The 17,516-nt window shown below is 46.7% G+C and overlaps 1 protein-coding gene across 1 annotated transcript in view; it reads right to left on the bottom strand.

The window, feature by feature from the left end:
* HSPH1 (heat shock protein family H (Hsp110) member 1) overlaps positions 1-17,516 on the bottom strand; it is a 2,244,846-nt gene that overhangs the window by 1,507,392 nt on the left and 719,938 nt on the right. Inside the window, exon 5 of the mRNA XM_069639955.1 lies at positions 13,940-14,039. Within this exon, the coding sequence (XP_069496056.1) occupies positions 13,940-14,039 (100 nt within the window). The remainder of the gene's footprint in view (positions 1-13,939; positions 14,040-17,516) is intronic.

Raw genomic sequence — 17,516 nt, 5'->3', positions numbered from 1 at the left:
AGGATTTTCCTCATTTGGGCTGAGGATTATACCCGGTGGGTTCTGTCCAGTTTTAACTCTTCACTCGGCGGGAGGTCCAGGAAAGCCCTAAACACTGTCTCTACATATTCTGGTAAGTCTTGGTCGGCTATCTGCCGGGGAATCCCTCGAAGACGCACGTTGTTTCATCTCGACCTATTTTCTAGGTCAGCCTGTTTTGCCCAAATGTCCTCGAGGTGCTCTTCAATGGCCTTTACCCTTCCTGCCAGGGCTTCATTATCATGGGATTGTACACAGGTTACATTCTCAAGATCATTAACTCTAGACACTAGACCCCCAAGGTGGGATGCGAGGTCTGCCAGTGACTGGACCAGGGAGTCTATGGAGGTCTTAATTTATTTTTTAATCTCCTGGGTGATGTCTTGTTTAAAGGCCTTCAGCATTTCCTCGAAGTCCTCTCTGGACATTGCCATCTCGGAGTCCAGCTTCGGGGTTGGGGCCGGGTGGATTTCAGCCGTGGTAATGTGAGTAAAGGGTGGGTTCCCAGGCTGTAATGTTAGGTAGGCCTGAATGCCGTGAGTTTTCTTTTTCACCACTGTTTTGGGCATCCCCTGGCAAGAATGTAAGTGTCTCCCACTTGATTTAGCGGAATTCCGGGAGTGCTCAAGGTGAGAGGCGTGCAGGGGTTCGTTGTGGCTAAGCGCTGTGGGGTATGGGAAGCTTCGGTGGTTTTGTGAGGCTATTGTGAGCCCATTCCCCGCTCTAGGGTTCTCCTATAGTTAACCCGGCTCCTCTGTGGAAAGCACCACCCTCGCTCCACGCTCCCGGGCTCGGACACTCACCGGGGCTTTGAATATGTGTCCTCCGCGTCTTCCACACCTCCTTCAGTACCCTGCTTTCAGGAGACCTCCTCTTCACGCGGTTCAGCTCCCTGGGGGGGGGCTTCTATGGCTCAGCCCGTTGCTGCCCTCCGCCCCTCCGGGCCCGCCTCACACAGTGCCGGGGCCAGCAAAGCCACAGAGGTTTTCTCCCTCTCCGGCGCTCCAGGCGCTCTCAGGGCCGTCGGAGCAGCGAGGGTTACCGGTCCTTCCACCTGATGAGCCGCAGCGCTCCTCCCGATCCACCCACAGGCAGTCCGCTCTTCGTTTCTCGTTTCTCCGGCGGCCTCCCCCACTCAGTCCGCCGCCCCCACCAGGAGCATCCCGCTGCCGCACACGCCACCCCGAGCGGCGCTCCCATGGGCCAGCGCCGTGCCGCGTCTGGACGCCATAGCCAGGGTCAGCAGGGGGTACGAGATTCACTCCATCTCTGGGGATCTGGCCGAAAAGACAGGGGGTCCACCGGCCGCCGCTCCAGTCACTGGGCTGGTTGCCCTCCCGTCGCCGCGCAACAGATTCCTGCCCCTTCAAGCCGGTGTGGATCGTCACTCGATGGTTACCATTCATAACTCGGACCTCCGCTGCCACTTCTTTCAGCCGCTGGAGACATCCGACGGGTCATAGCCCCGGCGCACCTCAGTCTTCGGTCCTCTTCTCAGTGGTGGCTCAGGAAGGCACACACCGCCATTTTGTTGCTGTCGCCGGCAAACTTTCCGCGGCCCGAAAAGTGCTCATATGAGGGACTTTAAGCCACAGAGCCCGTCAAAATCATCGGCTTCAGTTCTTCTCTTCTCCGGAGTCGAAATTGGGTGAAAATTCCATAATTAAACGGGGGAAACTGCATGACTTGGGTGTTACGGAGTGGAGCTCAGGGGAAACACGACCGCATGGCGTGCTGCCTAGCCACGCCCCCCGCTAGTTGGTGGTTTTGTAGACCTTTGGGTCTCTTAGCCAAAAGGACCACATCATCCGCATGTAGGAGCCAGGGAATGGTATTAGAGCTCAATTCTGGAGAATCTGAGATGATCTTTCTGAGTTTATCTTTGACATCTGAAATAAAAAAATTAAACAGGGCTGAAGCTAGTATCCAGCCCTGCTTTGGGCCTCTTGATGTGGAAATTACAGACAACATGTCACCATCAATCAATAGGCTAAAATGAATGGACGTGTCAGTGTGAAGAAGACCAATTAAAGTAATTCTAGATACAGGACAATTTGCATTATGCAGTTTCTGCAATAACAATTCTTGTTGGCCTGTGGCGAAAGGGCGGGGTGATTCCTGTTTGGCTGTGGCGAGTGAACCTGCAGCAGAGGAGAGAGGAGAAGGAGAAAGCGAAGGCTCCCTGCTACTACCTGTTATTCACCCCAAGGTGAGTGTGCCTTTAAGGATTGCGACTGACTACTTAAGGCCGCCTTGGATGCCCTTGCGGCGTAAGCCCTGAGATGAAAGGGTGAGGTGATTACTGTTTGGCTGTTTGATGAGTGTCAGTGGCGAGGTGGAGCTCTTCCATCAAATTACAAACTTTTACAGAGCCCAATATGATCACCAGCAAGACAACCGTCCTATCCCCACGGACTCGAGCGCAAACAATGCGCTGCGCCAGGAATGAGGACGCTATGGCAGAGACATCGAGACAATCCCAGGCTAGTCGCTATTACTCCTGTGCCTCGGACTCTGAAGAAAGATCTACTCAGGTACTTGACTATAATGATTACATTACTACTGCTGCTGGCGCGAATCATACCATTGCTCCTGAAATTGCTATTGATTTACAAGTCTTTCACGAGACGAATACAGAAAACATTGCACTTACTTCACGGATTGATGCTGTGCTCGTACCAAGTGCATCGCGGCGGCTGTCGTGGCTCGACTCTGGCCTCCAGGGGGGGCCGGGGGGACTCCCTGACGAGTGGAGCCGTGCCGGAGTGCCTGTGTACCTTGGCTGCGCGGGCTGTTGAACATGTCGGCGGGAGCGATTTACCCGTGGCGGCAGGCTTGGTGCGAGTGGCTCATGCGGTTGTGCTTCCTGGTGTGGGCTGCGAGGCAGCCGGGGGGTCAGCGGCGCTTGAAGACGTGTGTGAGCTCCACAGTTTGATTATCGACTGCGTCCAACCACGGGTCTGCAGTTTCGTTGCAGCTCGCCCAGCTGGTGAGGAGGCTGTGCTTGCAGTTGACGATGGGGGGGACATCCCCTTGGATTCCGGCTGCTCGAGGGGGCTGCTGTGGTACCATTAGACCTCGCTGCTTTGAGGGAACAGCTAACTCAGGTAGAAACGTTTGGTACTGCACCCTTGTCGGATGACCGTATTCCTGCGTGTAAAGACGCACACGCCTTTCCCAATACTGCCTCAATAGACCTCTGTTCTGCTGTGATGCAGAACCCTGCACAGACATCAGCAGCCAGTTCAGAGCGGAGAAATTCTTTGGACTTGGTAAATAGGGTGTTACAGAACCTGCTCCAAATAAATAAAGCACATACTCCACACCATCTACCTGAACTAATTTTAGAAAACGAGGGGGGCACCAGAATGTCCTTAAAGAGAAACAACAAACTTTCGAACCCTAACGAGGATATCTGGCCAAGGGTCACATATAAACGCCCGAGACTAAGCGAAGGGCACTCTAATCAAGAGGTGACTCAGACTTCTCCGACGACTGTGCTTGACTCTCAAAAAAGACTTTCCAGCAATCGTAACATTCATGTTGTAAATCAAAACGATGCATTAAACACATCTGACTTGAGACCCAGTGCTGTTTCAGTCTCAGATGATTCTTCAACATCAGACTCTTCATTTGTGGATCATCCTTTCCCAAAAGTAAGGAGGTCTAATATGGCTACGCTTCAACAAAAACAATTTACCAAAGACTCAATTCATAGTCTACGGGCTTCAAAATCTACATGTGACCACGTGCCATTCAATGAACTACAAGCTCTGTTAACCTCTTCAATGGCTATCTCAAAGGTGCCATTCACAAAACTATATGAGTCCATCAATGACAGTACTAGGGATCTAACAACCCTGGTAGCACTAATGAATTCTAAATTGATACATCTGGAAGAATCGCAGTCAAAACAAATTAACAAGCAAGAAGAGGTATTTCACAAGATGATGACATTACTCTCATCTGTAAACGATCAAAAAAGAAACGATGCACTTGACAAAAAACTATTGGCAGAGGTTGCAAAAGAAGCTTTGCCGTTGTTCCGCCATAACCATAGGGCCGCATCTCTGACATCTCAACCTCCAGGTGCAACGATCTCAGATACTGACCGCCATGATCCAATTCAAGTATTGGCAAAAGACGTTCAGCCAACATGCACTGATCAAGAAGGGGTCTCTGACGTCTTACAACTTAATCCTGCTCTGCCCACAGTGGGGACGGCCTCAAATGACGCTACTGGAAGGGCGCGAAAGTCAAAAGAAGGAAGAACTCCAAGTTTAGAAACTAACACTGGGAAGATGAAATCATAAGAATAGCGGAACCATTACTCTTGATGATGTAGACACTACTGTCTCGCCGGGAACTGCGGCAGAGACTTCTTTTAACAGTGCCTTTCTTCAGGCAAGAAGCACTGCTAATTTGGCCCAACTTAGCGTGCAAGTTGCATCATCCTCATCACACCCCAATGCTGTGCTATCGCCTAACACTAAGGAAGTGGTTGTTGAATCAGCCCATCCCAAGACCGTTGATTTGTTTTCCATCTTCAATGGTGGCTCCCACCCCACTCTGTTAACAACAAAACAGATACAGCCTCACAAACAACAAATAAAGAAATCCAAAAACCTTCCAGGGAGGAAGATGAATCGAGCGTGTGGGGCCCGAAAATGTTTGCGGAACATTAAAGTGATCCAATACGTAGAGAAGGTGAAAGCACCCAATACCTGTCTTCCTTCAAAGACACCCGAGAACAAGACTACAACGATTGTTCCACCACCGATACTACCAGAAAAGGAAGTCATTCAGATCGACAAGGCGTTGCAGGATAGTTTGGACGCATTATTGGACCTATCCGTGTACAACAATCCAGAATGTGAGGATAGTGAGAAGCAGCCCGCCAGGTCTACAGCGAAGGCTGCATCAGACAGTCCCAAACCACAGGAACCACTGAGAAAGGTTACACTTACCTTGCCAGTTGACAGCGGTGCGGCGCTGCCTAGGAAAACCACGCTCACTTCCTCAGACAGGCTGATTAATGACAGAGATGTGATTAACAGCGAAGAACATGCGCAATTATTGTTGAAAACGTTATTGACGTGGCAAACGACACTCTGCCGTTAAGTGCCGTGTTCCACACCCTACAAGAAAAAAGGGCCCTAATAAGGGCTAATCTACAGAGATCTACCTTGCCTATTACAAAGCCTAACCAACTGACATCTGTTTGGGTAAGTGCTGGTTATGAGAAGTCTTATAGTAATGATTTAATACCATCACTAAAACGTTCACAACATGGGATCAAGGACAAATATGATATGGAGAGATCTGATAATTCCACCGTTACAACAAAGCCTCAGAAAAACAAAATTCATGAAATCAACATCCCTGTATCAAAGATCTTGATTGAGAGAATCGACTCTTGCGATAATCTGATCTTGAATCGCATAAACGTGATAAAACGTCTACACCACATTCCCCAATTACGTGCATTGAGTTCTCAGGACGTAAAAATCATAGAGTTCCCTGATGAAAAACGGAACGATAAGGTGATTCTACATCTAACATCAAACATAATTGCAGGAGCAATCTTAGAGGCCGCAGACGCCTTATTCGCATTGGGTTTTGAAGCCTACAGGTTCAAAAAGTCAACTGGGAAACATGTCATGGAATCTATGTCACCTGATCGATCCTCTCACACGAGGGAAGGATCGTTCGATCCAATCACTCAGAACGAGCACTTTGCTAATTCATCTAACACCAGGAAGGCAGTTGACAAGCAGAGCTTTGTTCCTCAGAAACCACATGGCATCTTAAAACCTGGGTTGCCGAAGGTTTCTTTTTCTGAAACCCATCTCGACGCTTTGAGTAGTAAAATGGATAACATTAGAATCACCATAAATGGAGGAATCAACTGCGAGACTGCTGTGAACACTCCATCAAGCAGCCCGATTATTAAGGATCAAATGGACAATTGGTACTGGCTTGCAAAATCCTTAAACAAAAATAGATTAAGTTAACGCCAGATAGAGGATCACAATCCATCATGTACATTTATATCATGGAACACGAGAGGATTTGTACATCTGTTTAATTCAAACTAGCTGCAGGGAATCCATGTAGCTTGCTTGCAAGAGAAATGGATGAGTACCCTACCTGTGGTCTCTGAATTCGAAGGGGCCCTCAATCCTGACATTACACTAGAAAAGGGTCGTACTATGGCAGGATTGGTGACTCTCATTAGGCGATCCTCTGGTTACCATCTCTTAAAATCGACAAACTGCTCTTCTTACATCCAGGTGTCCGGAAACACCATGAAATAAAGGCCTACAAAATTCATATTGGAACCACGAGAGGGCGGGCTCATCATCTTTCATAGACCAAATCTCAACAATCATTGACGACGTGATGGAATCTACACGACCAATAAACTTAATAATTTGTGGTGACATTAGCATAGACCTCTTTAAACCGCTAAAAGCACATAAAGCAAGCCTTGCAAAAGATTGGCTGGAAGAACTAAAAGCTCGGGACTTAACAATGCTAAATGGATATAATCGTGGAGATATTCCACCTGGTTCAACATGGCAACGAGGCGAGCTAACATCTACTACTGACTATATGTTTGCATCAGATGCCCTCCACTCCCGAATCAAATCTTTAAAGGTGGTCCACATGTTTAACAGCGACCATGACATGCTAAAAATGGAGTCCTCAACTGCCAATAATAAGCCTGGTCTAGAGGGTCAACCACAGGTGTTGGTGGAATCCAGTAGAATCAGACTGTGGCTGAACACAAACGACGGCACAACAGTGGAATATACACCGCTGCTATCTGTGTTTAAAGCAAAAAACATAGGGCTCAAAAATGTGTCATTCAAAAACACCCATTGTTTTGACCTAGAGGTGATGAAGAGGAAACATCTGATGCGTTCGAGGATCCATAAAAATAAAATGCTCCCGAGCCATGTATGAATAGCGGAAAACCAGCTGGCGAAACAAAACTACAAAAACTGGCTAAAAGGCCACAGGCACCTACTGGTACAACACGACGCAGAGAAGATGCTGATGTGCCTAAAAAACAAAAATAGTGGAGATTTTTGGCCCATGATTCTAAACTTTTACCAACACAAGGTTTCTCCAATCCTAATGTCCTGAAACCTTATGGGCTACACTTGAGAACATGTTCTGGTCCAAAGCATTGAGTCTGCCAAAGGGGCTATCCACGGCATGTATAAAATATGAATTGGCACTAACTTTGTTGCATGGCAGAATTTGTTGGAACCTCTTGTCTTTATTTCGTAAAGCACAGAAACGCAAGAACATTCCTCAGTTTCAGATCCCACATGACATATCTTGCGAGGGTCATACCATGGTAGCAATGTGGGCCAAACGCTGTGAAGACCTCCTCGTGGAATTTATATTACCAAGGAAACTTTGCATGACAATCCGGATGCTGCAAAGTTAAAAATCTGGCATGCTGATTGGGTGGCGACATGCGCTCAAAGATCCGACAAGACACTGATGACTGATGTACCGACTGAAGCGAGGGCATTTAATGTCCTACAAAGATACATAGGCCTGTTCCTGAGTGTAAACGCAAGGAGAGTGTTCATGCTGTTCAGACTGAACGCCTTCAAAACTAGAGAGCGGCTCAAAGTATGGGATCGTAATGCATCCTTAGATACAGCATGTAGGTTATGTGCACGTGAGGTAGAGACCCTCAAACATTTGGTATTGTTCTGTAGTAAATTGCAAGACGTGCAATCAATCCATCTGGGAACATGGGCCGAGGACCATCCTTCACTATGTGCCGACGAATGGTGGGAGAAAATGTTCAACGGGATCGACATGAAGTTGATACTCCCACTCACATCTTTCTTAACCGTGATTGAGAACTTGTTGAAACCGGACTTACCTCAATCTTAATTACTGGGTTGCTAGAAAGATGTAACAGTTAATTTGAGTTTTGGCAGTATTGGGTGCAATCAATGAATTATGTGCAGGAATTGATGTCTGTAACAAAAAACTTTTTTTTAAAGGTTTGTTTTTAAACCAATAAAAAATTTTAAAAATAAAAAAAATAACTCTTGAGAGACAGAATCAAACGCTGCTCTGAAGTCAATGAAAGGCATATAGACTTGATGATTCATGAGTTACGAGTGGGCTTTGATGTCACTTATCAATAACAGATTAACAGCTGTGCCCATACCGAGGATAAAGCCAGTGTGGTATGGATCTCGCTGATTGTATTTGGTGGCCCAGTTGTTCAAATCCTCCAAGATTAAATGGGCAAATATTTTTCCTGGCTCATCAAGAAGGGCGATCAGCCTGTAGCTGGTTGGAGGTTGCTGAACGCCCTTTTTGAAGATTGGTATGATGATTGAATGCGACCAGGAAGAAGGTAATATGTGTTTCTAAGACTTAGGGTCTAAAGATAGTAAAGAGAATTTTGGCCCATAATTCTGGATGTTTTAACATAAAATTGTGCAAGCCTTCAGTGTTGCATGCTCTAGAGGAGCTCAATTTATGGATATAAAATATAATGTCTTCCTCAGTGAGTGACATCGGCAGAGAATTTGGCATGGGAATGGAAATAATAGAAAGCTGATTCTTGGGTGGAGCATATAGGGCAGTGAAGTGTTCTAACCCTTGCTGTTCCGCCACTGCATTAATTTGTAGAGGGACATGTGGTGAGCAGTGCGAATAGTTAAGGAGCTACCATATTTGCGCCAAATTTTTGTTCGCAATCTGGAGTAACATCTGTTCTCCGTCATGCTGGAACATCAGAGCCTGGCGTGTTTAAGGCAGTTGTTTACTGAGCTCTGTCAGCCGGAGGTAGATTCCCAGTCGCACGTTTCACTCTGCGGAAGGTTGTCCTTTTAATTTGCAAAGCCTAGTCATACACGTGACTGTGTTTAACAATTATTTTGTTTGTCCTGGAGTATTGCTCCTTGAAAATTTTCCACGCAGCCACGTAATTGTGTTGCCCGGAGATTTTAATGTATTCATTTAGTTGTGTCAAGGTTTTGTTGCACCACTGAAAACAACTGCGGCCCCCAGAAACTATAAGCTGGGTATGAAAGTGATTTACAAGAATTTGAGTATTGTGCATGAGCCATGTCCATGAGAGGGACAATCGTTTTTGGTCACTATGGGGCTGAGGCTTAATGAGTAATGAGTCTGATAGTGCAAATAGAGTAGAATCTACATAAACGTAATAAATAAAGGCTTGTTGCCGTCCATGTCGCCATGTGCTCTTAGGCTGCACATCACCATGTATAGCTCCATTAGCCATCATGAGCTGTCTACCAACCATTATTGTATGCCACTGTTGTTTCAGGGCGCGCTCATTGTTATTTTTATCAGTAAACAGGTGAAGGTTTAGGTCGTCCACCAGAATGGTATGGGCTGTAGATGGATCAGATGCCACTAGATCTAGAACCATTAAGAGGTCATCAAATAACCTGGTTGGAGCTATGCCCTCGTGGCTCCAATAGATATTGATAATGGCTACTGTTGTCATTGCCCACTTAAGTTTCACTAATTGAATATATAGATTGGGAGCCGCCCATGGTTGAAGAGTAATTGCAGATTACGTTTTGACGGACTATTAGGTCAGATATTGGTCTACCTTTAGGTAGTGACTTAGCTGGGACAGCTAAAACTGAGTGACCAGCCATTGACGGGGATTCAGTTAGCCATGTTTACTGCAGGGCGATTAAGTCATAGTTCTCTAATTCAGTGAAGGTGGGGGTCTAAAAGGTGCATGAACCCTCGCGTGTTTCAGCTAGAAAGGGAGCAGGAAGATTTAATGGAAGCCTTTTGTTGTTATGCTTGAGAAACTTGTCGCCCATGCTGTTGGAATGGGAGTCTGAGAATGAATGGACACCTCACGATCTGGCACAGAACAAGCAATGCAAAGCAAGGTTCTATCTGCTTAACGTTCATGGGTGTATTAGCGTTCGTACTTTCAATGCTCGTGTCTTGCAAGGTGTATTGATACAAAGAGAAGACTAGAGTAAATAACTTGGCTCTAGATTGCCATATTGTGTTTAGCACAACACACAAGCAGACAACTGACAAGTCAGAATCTTTAAGGAACTCGACTTGGTTGATATCAGTTGATGTAATATCTTCCAGGCTTGAAATGCATTAAATAAATTCAAAATGCTGTACCTATTCAGGTCAGATTGCAGATAGGGTCTCTGTCTACATTGTAGTATGAAATAATGAAAATGAGCCGCCATTGTTTTGAGAAGCAGATTAGAGTGACACCGGTTCTTGGGATCCTTATTATAAAGAAATTCAGAAGATTTCTAAGGGTCAGGGCAAGACGAAACCTTGTTAAAGTTGATGACATGCCAAGGCATAGACGTCCGAGAGGTTACATGCTCAGAATGAGACTGTGCTATCTTGTGTAGTCTTTGTGAATCAGGACGATTGAATTGATTTGCTTCTTGTCTTTGGGTAGAGGCAATTTATTTATTTTTATTTATTTATTTATTATATTTGTATAGCGCACTGCAGCCCTTGGGCATTGAGGCACTGTTACTTGAGGGGTGCTTAGTTACAGGGAGAGGGCACATGGGGAAAAGCAGTTGTACATTGAGCAAAAAGAGCAAGTATACATTAGGAAACATAATATACATATGAACATAGGTGAGTAACATCTATGTGGGATCACATTTATGTGGGGAGCAGGTAGATTATGGCTGTAGATAGTGGCGTGTTTCAGGTGAAGAGCACTGTTTTCATGGCTTTGCGAAAGGTCATGAGGAAGGTCTTGCCTCGTATAGAGGGAGGTAGGGCAGTCCAATGTGATGGTGCTAGGTAGGGGAAGCTGGAGCCACCTGCTCTAATTCTTCTTACCATTGGCACACAGAGCATGTTGGCGTAGGGTGTCCTAATTGGCCTTGTGGAGGAACAGGGGTGAATCCTTTGTGAGAGGTATTCGGGTACAGAGTGGTAGATGCACTTGTGGGTCAGTGTTAAAGAGTTTTGAATAAGATTCTCTCTTTTATTGGAAGCCAGTGGGCTGCTCTCCTCGCGGCAGTAATGTGCTCTCCTTTCGCGATGCCTTGAACTGCACTGAGTATGTTGTTCTGGATGACTTGTAGTCTGTCCAGGTTTTTGGTGGAGGTTCCCAGGAAGATGACGTTGCAGTAGTCTAGCCTTGAGCCTGTGATGGCTCTGGCTATGTTGGTGCAGTTCTCTTTGGAGAGGAATGGCCTGGCTGTGTTGATTAGTTTGGCGTGGTATGCTGCCGAAGAGGCGATAGCACTAACTTGTTTACTCATGGATAGATAGGAGTCTAAATAGACTCCAAGTGTTTTGACTGAGTCTGATACAGGAATTTTGATGGAGTCAATAGTGAAGTGGCTAAATTGTGAGTCGAGATTTTTAAATGTGTCGGGCGTACCTACCAGGAGGAGTTCAGTCTTGTCAGAGTTGAGGCACAGTCTGTTTGCTGCCATCCAGGCCTGGATGATGTTGTAAATGTTAAGCATAGCGGAGTCCTTGTCATAGTTTCCTGTGAGGGTGAGTGTACATAGCAACCAATTTCTCGATTTCACATTGTTGCTGTTCTAGGGTTAAACAAGTGTCACTTTGTATGGCAGGCAGAACTCACAGCGGGGATCTACTTGCAGGTGGAGGAGAAACAATCACAACCACTGGGGACTGGGACTGTCGTTCATCGTGCACATTGGCTGCATTGACTAAGTCATCCAGAGGCTTATATATGAGCTTCCGAGTCAGGCGTTTGATTCTATTGTCTTTGTAGGTCTGATTAATTTTCGTGTATTTCTTTATTGCCTGTTTTTTGGGTCAGTTATGGATCTAATAAATTGTTTGGTACTGGAGTGAGATTGCATGACCTTTCTTTGGACATTCTTAGATTTCTTCGCTGGGGGTAGAGATGTAATACTTTTACCTCCTGGTCATTTAAATATGTTGAAAGCCTGCTTGTCCTGACTAGAGGAGCATGCGGCTATCAAGCTTCCTACCATTTGAGTGGATTCAACTTGGGGCATAATACTGATAGAGTCTTGTATATGTATAGGACTTTTAATGTGATCTGCCTTTGGGACCGTTGTTAGTGGGTGCGAAACAAAGGCTACATCAGATATTGCAGCTTTTCCAGAGACTGGGGTCACATTAGTAATGTCTGTGTGAGATGAAGACACAGGCAGAGGAAGAATTACTGGAGACACGTAAGGCGACTTATTCTTGACATTTTTGTCGCGATGCATAGCTCATTGATCAGAGATATCTGGTGGTTAACTTTTGAATTAATTGCTTCGAACAATTTCATTAAAGCAATCAGTGTCACATTCATTGCCGATAATGCAATGTCAATTGAGGTGTTCACTCAAGAATGTTGAGCGGTGGACCATTGCTTACTTTTTAAGTAGGAGGTCTAGATGTTGGCTTTGTAAATTATAAGGATAAGCAGACACATTTTGTGCAGAATATGGAAACATTATTGGTGATTGTGAAAGATTAAATCTGCAAGACGGCTGTGAAGAGGCGAGTGAAAGATTATCAATGTCTCTTGCAGGTAGGGTCAACACACTTATGTTGTTTGGGATGGCAACCGATTTAATATGGATTGGATTACAATTGTGATTAACTGAACACAGTGTCTCCACGTGAGATAGTCCATCGGCAACTGGCAGTAAGGCTACCAGCATAGTCGAACATTGAACGCTATATATGGAGGCATGACTTGCAGTTACATCAATGGCCATAGACGGGCTCAGGTCTTTCATTCTGGAGGTCATTGTCTTTCTGATGTGGGGAATTCAAAATTATCACCCCTGTGGCAGGATTATCTGACAGTGTTTGCATATAGCCTGCAACCAATAAGGAATTGAGTGTTGCAGTCTAATCAACCGTGTCACCGGGTATTATATTAATGGTATTGGATACCAGAGTCATTTCAGTTGCCATGTCAGATTGTTCAGCGGGAGACACCGCCCTGGGTTGTCCTGCTTCCAGATGGTAGTAATCACGAATATCTACTATACAAGTCTTCAGAAGCAAAGAGCCACCAGTGGGGAGTTTATGTATTGCGCTCGCCAAGTGTGTGCTTGCAATAGGCGTCCGCTTTAGCTGTATCGCCAGCTTGGCTATTTCCCTTTGAGCGGCAATCGTTGATTTAAGCGTGTAAACACCACCGAACATGAGAACACAATGTTCAGTGCGATGCCCACAATGCCAATCAGATCGTAGGTTGTCTACCGGCGGACGATATACAACTGTGTCAGATAGCCGGAGGTTGGGATGCCGCTGACCGCTGCACAGCCAAACAGCTAAGCAGCACTTCTCAGCCCTTCCCGTATGCGCGGATGCAAACGCGTGTTGAATCTGAGTGCTGGGAAATAGGGTGCGTGGCTTAGCCCAAACAATGTAAATCTTCCCAAAAGAGCCTTGATAAATCATGAGAGGATTTAGGCAATAGTCCACAGGAGCAGCGGTCCGAGCAGCTAAGCAGCACTTCCGATATGCAATTTTCTTTTCATGAACTTATACATACTGTAAAGAAAATCATCTCTAAATGGATACATTAAACTCCTGTTACTTCTTGAGATGCTTATGAATCATGATCATCATAACTTAAAAGGTGGCGAGAAGGGCAGCAAACCGCCCCAAAGACATTCATTCGAAGAAGAGGAAGAGTTGAATAGAAGAAACGGGAGATCAAAAGAAGTAGGGAAGTTCTTAAGCTTTACAAATGAGCATGACGCTTGCTGAGGAAGAAAGCAATGATAGGCATCATGAGAGAAGGGGAAACTAAACATAGTTAATATCGGCTGGAGAGGGCCGACAGCAGAACTTTGGATGACAGAATAAGGGTGTGTTTGGGATTAACATAAGCATGAACTAGATGAATTCATACTACAATTTCTATACATTTTCATACCTGCCGTCATGTCGTTCATCAGCCTCAGACAATTCAAACCAACAATTTGGGCAGCACCCAATACAGATCTTCTCTCTGCATCAGTGAAGAATGAAGGAACCTGAAGGTGCATAGAAATAACTTGAGTAAAACAATGGTTTATTAATTTATGCACATTTCGAAATAAAATCTATTAAAAAAATAGCAGTGCAATTGGTAAATCTCACAACATATGCAGCAATGTGCTTTGATCTGCTTTTCACATATTTTTCCCCAATTAAAATATGAATCCCATTTATTAAGCAGAAAAATATTTTAAAACATTTGCAAACAAGCTAAATTGTACTGATATAAACGATCGACATACTATAATATCTATGTCTTATTTTCTTTATTGCAAGCGGCTATAACAATGGCTTTAATTCAAAAAGACTATTTTCTTAAAAACCATGTAACATGCTACAGGAAGGAAGAAATGCCACAAAATCAACAACATATAACACAAAATAAAAGAACAAAGGCAAATGCAGCCTAGGAAATCTTGGACACTGTTGAACAGTTAACCTGCTTTTAGCCTAGGTAAAATTATAGACTTTTTAGAAATCGAAGTTCGATTCATGCTGTGGATTAGTTTTCTTCTTACTCCATTTTTTGTTTTAGCTTGGAGTTGGCACCAGCCTCCCGTGAGTAAACTCTGTTGGTATAGGAAGTATATGTGGGCTTCGCATTTTTTTCTGTCATTTGTGGAGGGATACATATACATTAGTGGCACAAAGTTACATATGGGAACATTACTCACCGTAATCATATTTCTGATACTTGTATCTGCTTAGATTCACATGCTGTGCATAGGCCAACATCTAGTGGAAGCTGCAGAGTATTACAGCTGTTGTTTTCAAAACTCGAAAAGGGACGTCGACAGGACGTGCCAGTAATACTATCCCTAGCGTGACGTCCACTGTACCCATGATCCCTCATGCGTCTTAGTCCTCAGATTGTTATTTTTCTGACATGAGGTAGCATGAGGTGTAGCGTGAGTACAGTTGTATCCAAGCAGATACGTATCAGACAAGCTCATAAGCATCCATGCGCCTTCTCTTCCAGGGGAGGAAGAGTGGGTCGCATGTGAATCTAAGCAGACACAAGCATCAAAAATACTATTACGCTGAGTAATGTATCCCTTCTGAGGCTTGCGGAATCTGCTAGATCAAATGCCGTGCATAGATTAGTGAGCAGTGTTAGAAGAAGGAGGTGGGATGTGAGAAGGTTCATGAGTGAACAAATGTCTTAGAACCACTTGTCCTACTTGTGCATCTGTCATGGAATGAGTGTCAATGCAGTAGTGCTGACTGAAAGTATGTATTGAGCTCCATGTAGCTGCTTTGGAAATACTGTCTAAAGGGACATTTGCAATGAAAACCAGCGTGGCTCCTGTGCCTCTTGTGGAGTGAGCCCTGGGTGTGTCTTATTTGATAGGGAATAGCACAGTTGGATACATCTGACTATCCACCTAGAGATGGCATTTTTTGAAATGCTGCCACCTTCCCTGCCTGGCGCTATGGAGACAAACAGTTGATCTTGATCTGTCTTTCTAAGCGGTCTGGTCTTATCTATGTAGTATAGGACTGCCCTCCTCACTTCCAGTGTGTGGAGTTTTACCCCAGCTGAGCTGTTGGGTTCCTGGAAGAAAGCCGGTAGCTCGATTGACTGGTTTACATTAAATTTGGAGATGAATTTAGGGGAGAATCTAGGGTTAGTACGTAAAACCAGCTTGTCTTTGTGTACAACATGCTTGTATTTCGCCAACTTTTCTTATGGAAGTGGTAGCCACTAAGAAGGCAGTTTTGTAAGTCAGGTTTTTGAGACTGGACTTGTGCATCGGCTCGAAAGGGGGGCCCATGAGTTTAGCGAGTACAACATTGAGATCCCATCCTGGCGGCCGGTTTGAAATTGGAGGACGGAGTCTTTTTACTCCCTCCATGAATGCTTTGATGACAGATACCTTCCACCATGAGATCTTATTGTGGGAAGTGGTGTAAACTGACAAAGCCGCCAGGTAGACCTTCAAGGAGTTGAACACAAACTTTGCATCCAGCAAGTGGAGCATATATGTCAGAATGTGGGAAGGAGGTGGGGGCGCTGTTGAGCAGCCTGCAAGATGGCTGCCTAGCTCTATCGCTCCGTGACCGACGGCTATATATCCGCTCGAATCAGCGGTTCCCTGCTTCATCCAGAGCCGAGACTGTGTGCATTTTGCTGCCTATCATCAGCCCAAAACATACATCGGTGGCCGGGTGGAAATCGGAGCTCGGGGGCCTCCCTGGGCCCTCTTCTCTCCGGTGCTGGGCGACCGACAGCTGAGGCCTGCTGGGTCGTGTGCTGCAACTGCGGGCCCGGCCCCCTGTGTCCTGCCGGGGTCGCGGTCTGCCTTCTCCCACTGGTTGACCGTCTGGCTCTCTCGCCCAGCTGCGTTTCTTGCTGCCGCCTGTGGCGGCGGGCCCGTTTCCCTCTCCGCCTGGCCCAGTCCGCGGCCGAGCCTTTGCACGCCTCTGGGGTGATGCTTCTCTTCCCAGGCCTGCTCTCCCTCGGCGGGGTGTGCCTGTGCCTGCTGTTGGCCTGTGCAGCCCACCTCTTCAGCCTGCCCCCGGAGGGGCGCGGGCGCGGCGGCGACATAGCTCCTACGGCTGCCAAACAAGTTTCATCTCGCCGCTTGGGCTGCCGGGGCGGCCCCCTGCACTGAAGACAGCGAGCCGTATCCATCTGGCGGCTCCCCCGCCACGCTGCCCGGCTCCGCGGGGGTGGCCGGTGCGATCTCGCCCGCGGGTCGCGGGCTGTGCTGCGACCCGCCTCATTCTCCCTGCCTGATTGCTCTGGATGGCGGGTGTCGACTGTGGCCCGTGCGGTGGCGCGGAGCTGGACGCCGATATTGCAGGTGAGGAGCCTGGGGCCTGAGGCTATCACACACTGTGCCCCTGAAGGATTCATTGCACTCAGAGTCTACGCACAGCCGGATTCTATGGGCACCAAGCACCCCACATATACCAAGCTGCCTCGGGCCCACGGGCCCTGAACCCCAATGTGACTGAGTGGCCCGTAGTGGCGCTGCCACTCCCTTGCGGGACCAGTTTTCCCACTTCCCTACTGATCTATTGCCTGGGCACCTCGGTGGCTTCTCCAGACTGTGCATCCGGCCGCCGAAGCCCTGCACCAGCCCGGCGGCCTCTGGTTGTGCTGCCCATCACTGCTTGCACTGCGCACCTGAGGCCCTCCAGCCCCGGCTGCGTGCCGTGCTTGGCATCATCCCCGCCAGGTTATACTGCTGCATTTACTGGTTGACGCGCTTTCTATCCTTGCACGAAGGTGCTGGTGCTCTGATCGCTGCTGCCTGGTAAATAGCTCACCCCCGCCCCCAGTACTGCGTTTGGTCTGCTGCTGGACGGGAGGTTGAGACCCCCCTCCTTTCCTGATACTGCTGCACCTCAGGGTCCTGAAGCTCTTGGGCTAATATCCTGCAAAGTCTGCCCTGGAGGGCTCCAGTGTGTCCCCAAAACATGTCAAGCAAATCACGCGGGGCCAATAAGGCGGGGGCGATGGACAA

This window comes from Ambystoma mexicanum, chromosome 7q (assembly GCF_040938575.1).
Source record: "Ambystoma mexicanum isolate Mex_15411 chromosome 7q, UKY_AmexF1_1, whole genome shotgun sequence".
Classification (NCBI taxonomy): Eukaryota; Metazoa; Chordata; class Amphibia; order Caudata; family Ambystomatidae; genus Ambystoma; species Ambystoma mexicanum.
Note: the sequence above shows the minus strand (reverse complement) of the source record. Positions and strands in the feature narration are given on the sequence as shown.